This window comes from Epinephelus lanceolatus, chromosome 5, assembly GCF_041903045.1.
Source record: "Epinephelus lanceolatus isolate andai-2023 chromosome 5, ASM4190304v1, whole genome shotgun sequence".
Lineage (NCBI taxonomy): Eukaryota > Metazoa > Chordata > Actinopteri > Perciformes > Serranidae > Epinephelus > Epinephelus lanceolatus.
In genome coordinates, this window is record NC_135738.1 from 44,139,935 (window position 1) to 44,155,228 (window position 15,294).

At 40.7% G+C, this 15,294-nt stretch overlaps 1 protein-coding gene across 1 annotated transcript in view; it reads left to right on the forward strand.

Moving 5' to 3' along the window:
- Positions 1–2,136: 2,136 nt before the first annotated feature.
- The window catches only part of bcar1 (BCAR1 scaffold protein, Cas family member), a 121,703-nt gene continuing 108,545 nt past the window's right edge, over positions 2,137–15,294 (forward strand). The window contains exon 1 of the mRNA XM_033635155.2: positions 2,137–2,454. Within this exon, the coding sequence (XP_033491046.1) occupies positions 2,443–2,454 (12 nt within the window). The 5' untranslated portion in view covers positions 2,137–2,442. The remainder of the gene's footprint in view (positions 2,455–15,294) is intronic.

Here is a 15,294-nt window from a genome sequence, read left to right on the forward strand (position 1 = left end):
GACAGACATATTTGGTCACTGCATTTTTGCTCTAGTGACAGACTGAATCTCTTTGGTCCTCCCTCATCCAATCTAAGAAGAAGCACACACACAGCTACTGGTGTTCCTGGCCAACCCCAGCTGGATGCAGGCACGCATGTGTGACATGTAAGTGAGGCGTGTGGGTGAAAATAGCTGCTGTTATTTAAACCACAGCAGGGAGCCTGATTGTGTTCCTGAAGAAACACACACACGCGCCCACAAACAAGAGTCAGAAGGAAAGACAGAGTGCTCAGCAGGGCAGCCAGGGCTCAACTATTTATACCGCACATCATCCTGACAATCTATCTGTTCCAATCATTATAATGACTTACTGATTTCAAAAAACTATCTGGTATCAGAGATGAGATTATGAATAACAAGTAACTTGATGTGTTTTGTCAGTGTCACTGAGTTTAAATGATCAAATGTGGGCCACATTGTTAAAATGAGCAAAATGATGCTGCGGCAGCTCATACTGAAAAGACACAAATGACATGTCACCCACTGCACATTATGCTGGGCAATTAACATTACAGCTCATTTTGCAAAGCATGTTGTTGTGTTTAAGAAATAATAACACTGGAACTTTGATAAAACTGCATGCAGACTTGATATTCACTGTTTTGGAATACAAAATTCAAGCACATTTCCAGAGTTTGCTAAAAGGTTTTCTAAAAGTAAGAGAAAGAATGAAAACCACTGGCTGCATGGAGTGGTTAGCCTTTATGTTCTTATTTTGTTTTTCTGTCATTATAGAATGCTGTTGGCCTAGTAAAGTAATGTAGTTGTATAAAAATCTATGATTGGGCAAATCATTAGACAGTGGGCCCCTGGGCACAGATATGCAAAAGGCTCCATCAACTCTCATTCATAGGGGCAAGACACACAGCCTTTGTGGTGGTTTTGCCTCTTTTTTGTCTCTGTGGGGTCATTTTACCTGTCACCTTGATGTGATTCTGTGTCTTTTTTTTTTTAAAGATATTTTTTTGGGCCATTTTTGCCTTTAATAGACAGGACAGGTCCAAGCGTGAAAGGAGGAGAGAGAGAGGGGATGACATGCAGCAAAGGGCCACAGGCTGGATTCGAGCCCGGGCTGCTGCAGCAACAGCCTTGTACATGGGGTGCCTGCTCTACCACTAAGCCGACGCCCCAATTCTGTGTATCTTTGAGGTAATTTGTGTCTTTTTTGGTCATTTTGTATCATTTTTTGGTCATTTTGTGTCTCTTTGTAGTCATTTTGTGTTTGTTTGAGGTCATTTTGTGTCACTTTAATGTCATATTGTGACCTGTTAATGTATTTTTTGGTTGTTCTGTGTATTTTTGTAGTCATTTTGTGGTTGTTTTGTGTCTCTTTGTCGTCATTTTATTTCTCTTTGAAGTCATTTGTATCTCCTTGAAATCAATTTGTTTCTTTTTTGGTGCTGTAGTGTCTCTTTTTAGTCTTTTTTGTATTTTTTGCTCATTTGAGTAGTTTGTGTCTCTTTGTGGTTCCTTTGCATCCCTTTGTGGTCATTTTGAGTCACTTCCTGGTGAGAATGTGTTACTTTGACATTTTGCACGTGAATGCCAGAGGGGCCCCTGATATTTGGCCCCTGGGCCTGTGTGAGGTAAGCCCATTAAGTTTTTTATCGATGAAATTCTGTGTTGTGACCTTTATAGTATAGTATACAGTGTAATGTTTAGACCGTTCAAATGTCCGACATGCAGCAGCATTATTCTAATAATAGTTGTCTGCCAGCTAATATTTGTATGAATCATTTGTATTAACTGAGCATGCAAAACCATTGGTATGGTCCTTTAAAGGCTTGTTCCAAAAATGCCCCGGGGGGTACCCTGCTGTGGATTTTTAAAGTGCGTTGTAAATTGTAGGAACTGTAAATGCTTGTAGTGAGACGGTCTCTTTAAGGCTGGACTGGATCATCCCTGTGGAAGGACGGCAGCAGACAGCGGCGGAGGCGGTTCTCTCCTGCCGTTCACTTACGCTACAGACCTGTCAACACAACACTGCGAGTCGCTTGACCTCCCGAATCATCGCTTCTTCGTTTACTAGCTTTTATTGGAGCATTTCGGAACGGGGTGTCCGTGAAGGAATCCGCGAGTGAGGCGAGGAGCGGCGGAGGGAGAGGGAAGGCGGGGGACGGCAGAGACAGCCGGCTCTGCTGGACATTCAGGCGGCCGCGCAACCCCTGCTTTTGCTGCAGACACATTTCCTGACAGTCCAAACTCAACGAAAGCCCGACCTCTGTCCACAGCTGGATGTTTGCCTTTCCTTCAGAGTGCACCGCGGAATGGACGGAGGAGGACTGACACTTGGGGAGCCGTGACGAAACCTCGTTCTGTTGGAAAAGTAGCATCTGGAAAAAAAAGGACCACCGTGCGTTTTTAAAGCAAGGAGCCAAGGAGAGTGACAGCACCAGCAAAATGTCTGTCCCTGTAAGTATGTCAGCCCTGGGGCTCAGGAAATACTTCCTCAGCTTGTCTGCTTTTTCTGTCCTACAGTGTTTCATATTAGAGACACGATAGAGCAAGATTTGACACGTCCAACCAAAGACAGCTCCCCCTCAATGCAGCACACACCCAGTTATACACCACGCAGCACTTCAATTATTAATATGGCAACTTTCATAACTGCTATCAGCTTGTTTGTCATTAATATACATAACTAGTGTCATTCTATTAATGGACCTTCTATTGGAATAAAGTGCTCCTCTTGGTTTGTCACGTAAAGTGGAATTTACTGGAGAAACCAGCTGACTGATGATGTGTAACAGCAGCTACTGTGCAGCTCTGCTCATTAGTAAAGGGGCGTTAATCTGCCTGTTCTGTTGCTGTTCTTTGGTTTAAGGCCACATACTGTGTCTGTAGTGCCATAGCTATTCTCGGCAGGCCTGGTCTGTCAACACATTCAGACAGCTGATATTACTGCCTGTGTGTGTCCTCGGGATGGATTTCTATTGTGTTGCTTTTGCAGGCAGTCTCAGATGTTTTAGTGCAAACTGCTGTACTGCTGTTGGAAATTGTCTGTATAGAGCTTGTTGTGTTGTTCTTTATCACATTCCTCAGGATCTGTTTCACAAACTCTGCCTGGAGGGTCTAATGGAAAGCTGTGTGTGTGTGTGTGTGTGTGTGTGTGTGTGTGTGTGTGTGTGTCAGCCCTGCCACTGTGTACTCAGCAACACCCCCAAATGGAAACTGGCTTAGATATATTGTATTACTTCCATTATTAGGAATGCACAATATTTACATTGTTAGTCACATCTGATCGCTGATGCTTTCCACAGTCCTTGTAGCTGACAATAATAATAATAACCTTATTTAATGGTCAGGGGTCCACATCTCTAGTTTCAGAGTTTTTACCTGTTGTGCTTCATGCACAAGCAGATGTGCACTCCATAAAACACTGCTTTATCATTCTCTGCTCGTTGCTAGACAGTTCTTTCACTGGGATTACACAGTGAATTCACAAGTGTCTTCAGGTATTTGTTTGCTCTTGTATTTTATGTACTGCAGGCTCTTAAGCCTTGTTTGGAATATGCTGTCAGCATTTGTAAATTAGGCTATATCATTTCAATCATTGCCAGTTTCTAAAAATGCACAGAAAGTACGATATTACCTGTAGCTTTTCAAAGTTGGAATCCAGTTAACATTAGAGCATAAAAAAACTTGTGTAGCTGTCATGGCTTATGCACTTTTTAAAAACAAGTGAATAATCCACATATGTAATAAATGCTCAGTGTATTTTGGGCATAGTTTTAATATCAGTCACTATATGGATAAGTTTGCACCAAAGGTCCAGTGTGAAGGATTTAGGGGGATATACTGGCAGAAATGAAATGTAATATAATAAGTATTTCTTCTACCAGTTTAAATAATCAGATCCATTTTTTTGGAGGAGAAGAGACCTCTGTGAATAATTCAGCTCCCGGTAAAAACCTCCTGAACGTCTAGATCTAAAGTTATCATAATTAAAACATGAGCGCACATTAGCAGGTACTAGGCTAGTGGTTTGTCTCTGATATGCCGAACATTGTTTTTCAGACACTCTCGTTGTGGAGGGACTGCTAACAACAGTGGCCACAGTGAAAACGCACATGTTCCTATGTAGAGCCAGTGTTGGGTTTGTCTGCTCTGGGCTACTGTAGAAATATGTGATCTCTGTTGACGAGGACCTACTCAAACGACTCATTCTTAACAAAAACACAATGAATCTTATTTTTAGGTGATTATACACTGTAGAAAACATATTTATTTTATTATATTCTATTTCTGCCAATGTATCCCACTAAATCCTACACACTGGACCTTTAGTCACAAGTGAATCATCCATATATGAAAGATATGATCAGTATATTTTGGGCTTGATTTAATGTCAGTCACTATTCTGATTTGAACATATTTCAAACTTTACCTTAATAATAAGCACAGCTATTATAGCTGTATCATACATGCAATATTCGCTCCTTTGATTGGGCTGGCCTACTAAGCATCAGCACTATGACTGAGTAGTGAAGCCAGGGCTTGTGTAAGTTGTAGTTCCAATAATGGCCAGTAGATGCTGACTCTAGGAAAACTACTGTATTAAGGTATTTAGGCTTAGACAGGTTTTGAGATGTTTTGAGGTGTTTGGTTGATTGACAGCTGTCTCAGCCTATCACAGCCGGCTGTAATGATTACTGCTCTCCCCTTAAAACCTTTTTAAGAATTCCCTCATAATTTGTCACAGCTGCAGCTACCACGGCATCGCAGAGTTGAATGGTCACATGATGACACAACCCTCGTCGCTACACAGCTGTTTGAGGGATTATTGGTGAAAAGAGAGCAGCGCTGTAGAGGACTTATGCACGAGGCTCCGCTCCTCTGCATGGCTGTCATCTCTAGTAATGTCTATTAGTTGCAGTGTGGAAAGGTGTTTCCACCCACTGAGGTGCAGAGGCGGCGGCTGCTGTTCACCTTCTCAGCGTGGCAGGATGTGTTCTGATCTGCTAAACTTGGCATTCACACATGGACTTGCTGCCTCCTGCTATTTCATGAGACACACTGCAGATCTGTGTGTGTGTGTGTGTGTGTGTGTGTGTGTGTGTGTGTGTGTGTGTGTGCGTGTGTCAAGCATGTGCGTTCCTGCCACAGAGGGGAAGATTGTGCAACACAAAGGCAGAAACTGGGATGATGAAAGTGATGCATTCAGTCAATTGGATGAATGGTGTGTGTGTGTGTTTGGGGGGGGGTTCTCACTAAAAAGACAGACAATAGATTCTTCTTCAGATAGCACCCATCTTCTCTGACAGACAGACAGACAGCAGGTTGTACGTTCTCCTCAGCAGGGAGGAAGTTAAGTCGGTTTGCATTCTTCAAACTTTATCTGCTCACAGCAGTTTGAAATAGTACATATGGTACTAAATGTTCAACTGCGTGCTCCTCTCAACATTTTATTGTGAAATATTAGCAGGTGAGTGTACTTTTCAGGATATCCTTAATGAGTATGTTTACGTGCACAACATTTTTCGTTTTTTGCCCTTATTCCAAAAAAGAAAATAAGCTGTTTACATGGCTAATGAAAATGAAAATTCCACTAATACTCTGCTTACATACAGCCAGGCAAACTCTGATTAACGTGCCCTAACATGTCCTTTTTCATGTCAAAACATAGAAAAGTGGAACAGCTGGAGCGGCTTGTCATTTTGCTTCTCTGAATCAAAATAGGATTTTTTCAAAACACAGCCTATTATTTTAGGGCCATATGGCCCGCCCCTAATGCCATAATGCTTTTTAGATACATTATCTTCATTTGAGGGTATTTCCAAGCAAATATTGATGTACATGATTATTTGCAACTTCATCCGCATACATATCTTTCTGCCCCCATTCCAATGCCAAATACGCTACCCAGTTGTCAGTCATGTCCAGATGCAAAATCCTTAACTTCAAACAATAACAACCTTTGAATGAGCCTAAAAATGCAGTGAAATACTGATGAGCTAAAATCTCCTGTGTAACATAATAAATTGTCACATTTACTCTAATATAGGGCTGCAGTTAATTGATTATCAAACGTGTTGCTGTTTAATACTCTGTTGATCGACTAATTAATTATTCAACCAATTATTTCACTTGTACTCTGATAACAACTGGAATGACTGTGTAACTTATTAGATGATCCAAGATGTTTCCTGTCCTGTGTTGACTCTGCAGTATGACCAGTCATACACACACTAACAGGATTTCATGGTGGTCACAGTGTTGGTTCAGCTGCATATTGCCATGGCTACGGAGAAATAATACAAAGTGTTTACCTACCTGAGTGATAGTGGGGTCACTGCTGGTGTATGTGTGTGCACATGTACACAGTGTATTTGCTCAATGAGTTGGAGGAAGGAAGGGCTACGTGCAGTCAGTTTGTTGTGTTTCTACTCCAGCTGTTCTCATGCACCGCTCCGTTATCCTGTCAACTTTATCAATTGCTCTTAATGTCATTAGTGACATCATCACACCTGCGATATCGGCCAGTGAAATCCTAGTTGCCATAGCAACCATTTCCATGGTCCCTCTCACCTGGTCACATGTCTCTGTGCCGTCCTCACACACACACACACACACACACACACACACACACACCGTGCTTTCCATGACGTACATGCATGCTAGTTTTGTTCCTAGAGACAGAGTGTATGTCTGTGTGTTTGAGTGTTTGGAGCATGTTCAGCTGTGTTTGGCTTGATTTGCTGATCACACAGAAAAAAATAAAGAAGCAGGATGTGTTTGAATTTCAGACTGCGATGTTTCTCTGTTTGATCACTCTGTTTCTATGTGGAGCAAAACCTACCAGACTGTGGCTGGAGGATATTTTAGTGTGTATTATTTTTCACACACAACCACACACACACACACACACACACACACACACACATACACACAGGCGTCTACTGTAGCAGCAGAAAGCGCGGATGGGTCAGATATATATAGAATTTGAAGAGAGTAGCCTGATTTTCAGTCTCAAAGCAGGATGCAGCCTGTTTGTACATCATACATGCACACAGACACATAAATAAATGTGCATTGACATGAATTCACATTGAACTTGGAAGGTTTGACATCTGTAGCTCAGTATTACCTTATCTTGCCACTTACATTTTACATTAAATCTCTACACTGATGGAAGCAACTGCAACATGAAACAGCTGAAGCAAAAGATTTATTATTCCTAATGTCCCAGCCTGTCTCTGTAAGTGAATGATGGGCTGCTGGTGTCTGAAGCACTGATGCTACCTATCCATACATTAGCAGGCTGACATTATAGGTCAGTCTCAGATTTTTTTTTTTTTGGGGGGGGGGGGGGGGGGGGGGGCATTTTTAGCCTTTATTTGACAGGACAGACAAGCGTGAAGGGGAGAGAGAGAGAGAGAGAGAGGGAGGGACATGCAGCAAAGGGCCACAGGCTGGAGTCGAACCCGGGCCACTGCGGCAACAGTCTTGTACGTGGGGCGCCTGCTCTACCACTAAGCCATCAGCGCCCCAGTCTCAGATTTTGTAGGGCTGCACACAACTCAGAATTATGTCAGTTGTTCAATACAAATATTCGATGGGTTAACCCACTAACGGAATATTTTTTCTAACTTAAGAAACAACATCAGGTCATTCATCCAAGCCGAAGCTTTGGGCGAATGTTCAGGTCAGCCTCAGTTTATCACAGACATATCAGCTCCACAATTGGCAGCATCTGTCAGTTATTTTCTCTTGATTTGTTTATTGTGTAGTCTATAGAACAAAGATAGTGAAAAATGTCTATCACAATTTCCTTCAGCCCACAATGATGTATTCATATTATACATATTAGAATCAGTTTCACACAAGACAGGGAAAGCTGCGCATCATTTGTCTTAAGGAGCCTAGTGTTTGGCAGTTTGGCTTGACAGAGGATTTTTGGCCTTTGGTGTCCATCACTGGCAACCATTCATTTAAACATGTAAAAAAAATTGAGAAAACCAAAGGTGCACCCCAAAATGAATACATTTTTATTATTTGTTGTATCAGTGATATTTTAATATTGCTATTCCCCAGACAGTGTTGCATGTGCCTTGTTGCACTTCTTTGATTAAGCAAAGGCATCTGTTTTCAATGACAAAACAAATCTTGAATGGTAAAGAATGAATAAACAACCAGTGACCTGCTGGATTCATTTTTGAGGGATCTGAACATAATGGCTGCACCACTGATATTTATTATATCTGGAATTGAGGACAGACATGTGAACTGATCACACTTAAAATTCAAATTCTGTAAAGTAGTGTTGACAAAATATTTATTTATTGATACATATATTGTGAATATTTGAAATGGTTTTAATTGTGATTTTCAGCTGTATTGATACACTGGTACCAGCTGCTCTTTCTCACTCTCTCTTATTGTTATTATTATTATTTTCATTTTTAAGCTGTTGTATTACTGCATACTATCTTAATTACTTAAAATATAAGGTGATTAAAAATGGCAACCATATTTCCAGTGTGCACTGTGTAGATGTATGATCTAGGGCAATCTAAATATTATAATAGGAGTCAGGATTGTCTCATACTCAGTAAATAAAAATCCCTTTTATGATATTTTTTAAAAGTGCTGCCCAAATACTGCATGGTGTGTAGCATGTCCGCTATGGAGTGTGTTAGATGGCAGAGAAGAAAGGGTTGGGGTTAAGTGCTTGTCATGCTGAGTGTGTTTTCTCCTGTTTGCCTCCTCTGTGTGTATGTGTGTGATCTCTAAATGGACACATGAATACATAAATTCAGTTTTAAAATTTGATGAAGGCAAAATTGATTTTATAGTCATGCATGTATGCATGATACAGGTGTGTGTGTGTGTGTGTGTGTGTGTGTGTGTATGCACCCAGACACAATTGTTCATGCATCTCATTCTGTATATACAGGTGGGGCATATACATAAATACATACATAAGTGTGTGTGTGTGTGTGTGTGTGTGTGTGTGTGTGCTCATTTATGCTAGTTTTTTTATGGTTATTTATAATGCTAAATGTGTGTGTCACATTGTTGTGCTCTCTATACATGTTATTTGTGTGTTTGTTCTCTTTTGAGGACACACACACACACACACACGCACATGCACAATCACAAACTCAACACACACAAACGCCACCACCACCGTGTAGTAGCATGGGTGGGGTTTCCTGCGACTATCTACAGGGACTGCTTGGCCAATGCAGTACCAGCGCTGTTTATGTGTGTGTTTGCTCTTCACTTCAATATGAATCATTGCTGCTTAGAGATAGAAGCCCTTCTATCATGCACACACACACACACACACACACACACACAGGCAAACACCTTGCATCTCAATGTCCCTCAGTTTTCCACGTCAGTAGAGAGTTGCTAGGGGCAACAGGAGAGTCCGCTCAGTGTGTCAGTCACATATAGTGTGTGTTGTGATATAAGGACAGGTAAAAATCCTTAAGCTAGCATCAGAGCAGCAACCGGAGGCTGCAGTGAAATGCTGTCATTAAGATTCCATCACTCTGTGTGGTTTAACAGCCAATACAAATACACTGAGATCATAGCTGCTCACTCTGTGCTTATATGGTCCCAATAGCTATGTCCTGGCTCATGGTCCCTATACAACTGTCTGGCTTTGCAGAAACTAAAGAAAACAGTAGAAAAATAAATAACATTTTAGTTTATTTTCCCATCACATTTTGTCACATTTATCACCATTAAGATGATTCTGATTTATTATAAATTGAGGCTTGCTTTAGTAATTTTTACCATCCCTATTTGTAATAAGAAAATTAGCCCCATCAAATTAACAGCTGTGATATGGAATTGTGACATCACTAAATATAGGTCCAATGGGTAAAAAACTAAGACCAAATCACAGTGTTTATTTACAATGACTTCTGGGTAGAAAATCCTCACATCGGGGCGTCGGTGGCTTAGTGGATAGAGCAGGTGCCCCATGTACAAGGCTGTTGCTGCAGCGGCCCAGGTTCGACTCCAGCCTGTGGCACTTTGCTGCATGTCATTCCCTCTCTCTCTCCCCCTTTCACACTCAGCTTTCCTATTGATTAAAGGCAAAAATGCCCAAAAAATATCTTAAAACAAGAAAAAAAAAGAAAAAAAAAGAAAATCCTCACGTCATGTATATTAAAAGCAAATGGCAAGTGACCCTAAGATCGAAAACTGGCAGATGGTATGCCACTGATAGTTCAGCGGCACAAGCTGATCCCTGGAGTGGTATGCCGCTCATCAGTGGTATGCCAGTAGTGATTCAGCAGCATAAACTGATCCCCCCCTTTTATTGTCTCCAGAACTTGCTGAGTTTGCAATATCACCAAGCTAACATCACAGAGGGTCATTCTCACTGTTTCTTGTTGTCCCCATGTTGCTTTTGCTCAGTTGTGTTTGCTATAGATTAGATAGTAAAGGAACGAACTGCAAACATGATTTACAAAATGATGCAACTGTCTTCTTTACTTTTCATCCTGATCCCTGAGTGAAACTGCAGCACTGATTTTAATGGCATAGACAGTGACGAGGCTGTGAACAGCATACAACTGGTTAACAATATGAAAGTTTCTTAGTTTTAGTTGACATATAAATCGATTTCAGCTGCTGAAGTGACAGCTGTCACCATGTGATTTTATCAGCTTGAGGTAATTATCATAAATTCAGCAAGTTGGCCAAACTACAAAATGAAATTCTCAGCTTTTGTCTGGTATCGGTATTTGTGTGGCATATACACTGAGATAAAGATAGTTTTTTAGAAAATATTAGCACCACTGTGAATCATTTTAATATATGAAAAGATAGAGAGTGGACTGTATTGTATCAACATGCCAGAAAATTGTAATTTTGATATTTTGTAGTGCAAAAAAAAAAGAGTGTATGTGAAAGGCTTTGTGGTTTGCAATTTCATTTAAAGGAATGGTGTGTAAGATATAGGAGGATGTAGAGGCATCTAGTGGTGAAGACTGCAGATTGCAATCAGCTGAAACTTCTCCTGGTTAGAATTCCTGTAGTGTTCATTGTTCAGGAGGTTTTTATCGGTAAAGACACATATAGCAGTTTCACATTACAAATCAGTGTTTCTCCTACCCTGTTTGGCACATCGCAGGCGATTCACTTGCCCAGCACCTGCACATGTGTGCATACCTTTTTTCTCTGATAACTTAAGATTCAGACATTCAGGAGGTTTATGCTACAGCTCTTCCTTTCAAAAACAAATAGACCTGGTGATTTAAACAGGTAAAAACACTAAATAAAGTAGTATCTGGTAAAAAAATGGTGTTCATGCAGAGGGGCTGCTTACTATGGTAGCCAACGCAAAAATGGGAATGGCCCTATCTAGAGTCAGTGTGTGGTTTGTCCATAAAAACATGGCAGTGCAACATGGTGATCTCTGTAGACGAGGACCAGCTCCCTATACATACGGTTTATTGTTAGGTAAAGAAAAGACAATGATTCTTGTTTTCAGCTGATTAAACACTAAAGAAAATGTACCTTTTATATTATATTCCATTTCTGCCAATATATCCCCCTTGAATCCCATACACTGGACCTTTAACAGTGTTCTATATTCAAAGTTATCTTCATGAATGCTCTTCTTTTACACATAAAAAATAGCTTAATAAATTTAAATAAATCATAGAAACAGATCTAATAAGGAGTATACTGGAAGTTGAATGCAACAGTTGTGCCCTCTTCTCCAACCTCAGTAGTTTCGAGGTTTAATGTGTAAAACATTGGATGCTGGTCATTGAGCAGCTATATCAGTGAGCCGATGTAGTGTACAATTCTCTGTTAGCTCTGTGAAACAAAAGCAATGGAATATATTCAAGTGTAAAAACAGATATAGAGGTGCAGGTGCCAAGCTGTCAGTGCTATCAGCACATTTCACACATTGTTGCATCTGTGTAAACTGTCTGTTCAAACAGTGTCATATACAGCTGCAGAGTGTGAGCTGACTGTTACAGTTAGCTGAGCATGGCTCAGTGTTTGACGGCAGTCATCACAGTAGAACACACATTATGTCATTGTAGGATATTCATGTTTATAATATTACCAAATGCCTTGTGCAATTGTGTTTACATGAGGCTGCTATGTGAGTTTTCTCCTTTAAAGTCAGCGTTGGGTTTTATTGTACTGAATCATCCTCAATACATTATAACCAGCAGCGGGGGTTCCACAAGGCTCAGTCATGGGTCCTGTCTTTTTCTTAGTCTACACAAGGTTACTTAAGTTGCATGGTTTCTGTGACCACTGTTAGGCTGATGACACCCAGCTTTCCTTCTTATTCCCGACGACAATATTGGAACGTCATCTGCATTGGCCAATACTGGCTTTAAAATGAACTGTGAGAATTGGCCGACATGCTTCTTATTTTGCACAATGAATGAATATTGCATACATTGAAAAGCATTCTATTTCATGTCTCCATCTGCTGTTGGGCCATTACTATAAGAGTATGCATGCATAATATCATGTAAATTCCACTACTGAGAAGACTTGATGATCACTAAAATCAGAGGTGGAAAAAAGTGGATGGATCGATATTGGATATTGGCGAAAAATCCAATATCATGCATCCCTACCAAGATACACAACTCAACAAATACCCTAAGTCTGGATGGTCTATGCTAGTCTGCTATTTAGCTGATTAGTCAAGTGCAGACTATTGGGGTAGTGGATAATAAGCTCAAAGTTTCATGTAGAAAAGCTAATGCTAACTGTTTTATGTAAATGAATGAAAAATGCCAAAACAATTAGCGCCATATTCTAGGAGGTATAGTTACATAAAAACACAGACTTGAGTGGTCTAATCTAGTTTGCTAGTTAGTCTAGGTAGCTGTCTTAGCAAGTAGGATCCCTTTGATAGATTTGGTAGTTAATTCTGAGCATGGCAGTAAAACGCTAGTAATTGAGAGGAAAATAAAATGGTAACGTTTCTTGAGCTCAAATGGAGATGTCTATCGAGCATGGTTTCGAGCAGCCCAATGAGCTGTTTTTGAACTAGGTCCCTTTAATAGTTATGAATATTTATTTTCACTGAGGTTTTTGTGGATGCTTAATGAGACACTTATCTTTGATATCATGTATTAATTTTTACTAGCCTATGTCAACTCAAGTTTCCAGTGGCTATAAAGAAAAGTTTAAAATATGTTTTTGTATGCTGTCAATAATAGTTCTTGAAAGAAAATTGTAAAAAATCAGAATCAGCAGGTCAGGCCTTTAAAGAATTGGAAATTGAAAAAGATGAAAAAGGAAGTTGCAGTTGGTAGGGTTGGGTCGGTTCTTGGTAATACCAATTCAGTCCGGTACTCCATCTTGGACCGGGTTTTATTTTTTGAGACCGACCGGACCGCATACTTGGGCAGAACCCGGGCGGAGCGGACGCCGCGGAGGTCCGCCCGGTAAAAGTGGACGTCCACAAGCCCTGTGCGCGCAAAGCACGACCGCGCGGACTTCGCTCCGTGTACCAGTGTCACACAAAAGACTGTTCGGCATGTATTTTTCACATCGCGGGGATTTTTCACGGACATTTTTACACGTAGTCCGCTCCGCTTATAGTGCGCCCGAGTCTGTGAGCACCTGTGTCTGCCTCTTCACCAAGCGCACAGCAAGTAGGAGAGAGAGGGGGGTGGGGCGGGGACTGAGCTAGGAGGTGCGAGTGCGCATGCGCCTCTACTGTAGCCTGGAGTTTGTTTAATAGTGACGGGGAGTCGATAATGGCGGACAATTTAGTCTCGACGAAATCAAGGAATGCGCCACTATGGCAACACTTTGGCTTTGAGCCAGACGAAGGAGGCAACCTTTGTTTGCACTGACTGAGTAAGCTGCAAAATTTATTTGTAAGGAATAAAAGAAACAACTTGTTACTGTCACTCTGTTGTCCTAAGGTCGTTTTTTATTTTAAATGAGTCAATTTCGCCCCCAAGTGACGAAAATCCGGTATTACCGACTTGATGCGGTGTTTTTACAAAAACCGGACCGTTTTTTTTTTTTCTCATACCGACCCAACCCTAGCAGTTGGTGCATCTCTACTTCAAACCCACAGTACAGACCCTATTTGTAGAGTATACAATACAGTGTTGTTGTGTGCCTCCATTAGCCATAAATGGCTTAGTATTGATTAGCCAGTACACTGGCATAGAGCTTTATTGATTAATAGACATGTAGACTATACTGTACATGCATGTGCAGTTCAGGAATCAAATGTGCTGAACGACATAACAGTCTGCATTCTCTGAGATCTACAATCGTCAACAGGACATGCTGTCTTCCATCAGCCTCTTTCACTGTGTGTGTGTGTGTGTGTGTGTGTGTGTGTGTGTGTGTGTGTGTGTGCGTGCGTACATGTGCATGTCTATTAATGTAGTTGTTGTGTTGCCCTTTAGTAGTACAGCTATCCATCTTAATATTTTCCTTATTGCCATACAGTGGTACTACTGTAATATCGCATGTAAAGTGGTGGTCTTAGTATGCTAGAACTTATAGAGCTTGTTTTAAAGGGATAGTCCAACATTTTTGTAAAAAATAAAAAACAGTGTTATAATAGCTAGATGAGAGATGAGAGAGATCAGTTTCATCTCTGTGTGTCCGCTATAGCAATGTCTTTAGCCTAGTTTAGCACAAACAGTACAATCAGGGAGAAACTGCTAGCCAGGCTCCGTCATAATGAACTGGCATTGGTCAACATCCCTTGCAAAACCCTGCTGTCAAATAATGGTCGTTTTGTGCAGTGAGGCGGTTTATGATTTTGAGTGTTCCATTAAAGGCAGCTTTAGTGTGTGTGTGTGTGTGTGTGTGTGTGTGCCTTGCTGACATTCATTTAAAAGGTTTTCTTGTAGATTAACATTTTTAATGCATCTCCTCTGGTTGTTGAAGGGAATCTATAATGTTTTTATGTAAATTGAAAAGCGTCTTGAATCATATATGTTACAATGTCATTATTCCTGAAAGCAAATACTGCTTGGCTTAATGCTCAGTGGAATTAATAGGAGATTTGTTCATTTATCCTTTTATAAATGAGTAACACTGAACAAATAAAAACATTTTGGTGATTTTTTTGTATGCTTTTCCTGAAACCTATTCAAATATATATTCATAAGGACATTTGCTTGGTTATTATAAAAAAACACACAGGTAGCATAGTGATCTCTGGTTCAGTCTTCTCTCTGCCTGACCTTCTGTCTGCCCTTCACCTCTTCATCACCCCTCTGGTACCTTCTCTCCATCTGTCTGATTGTCCATCCACAGAATGTGCCTTTACCT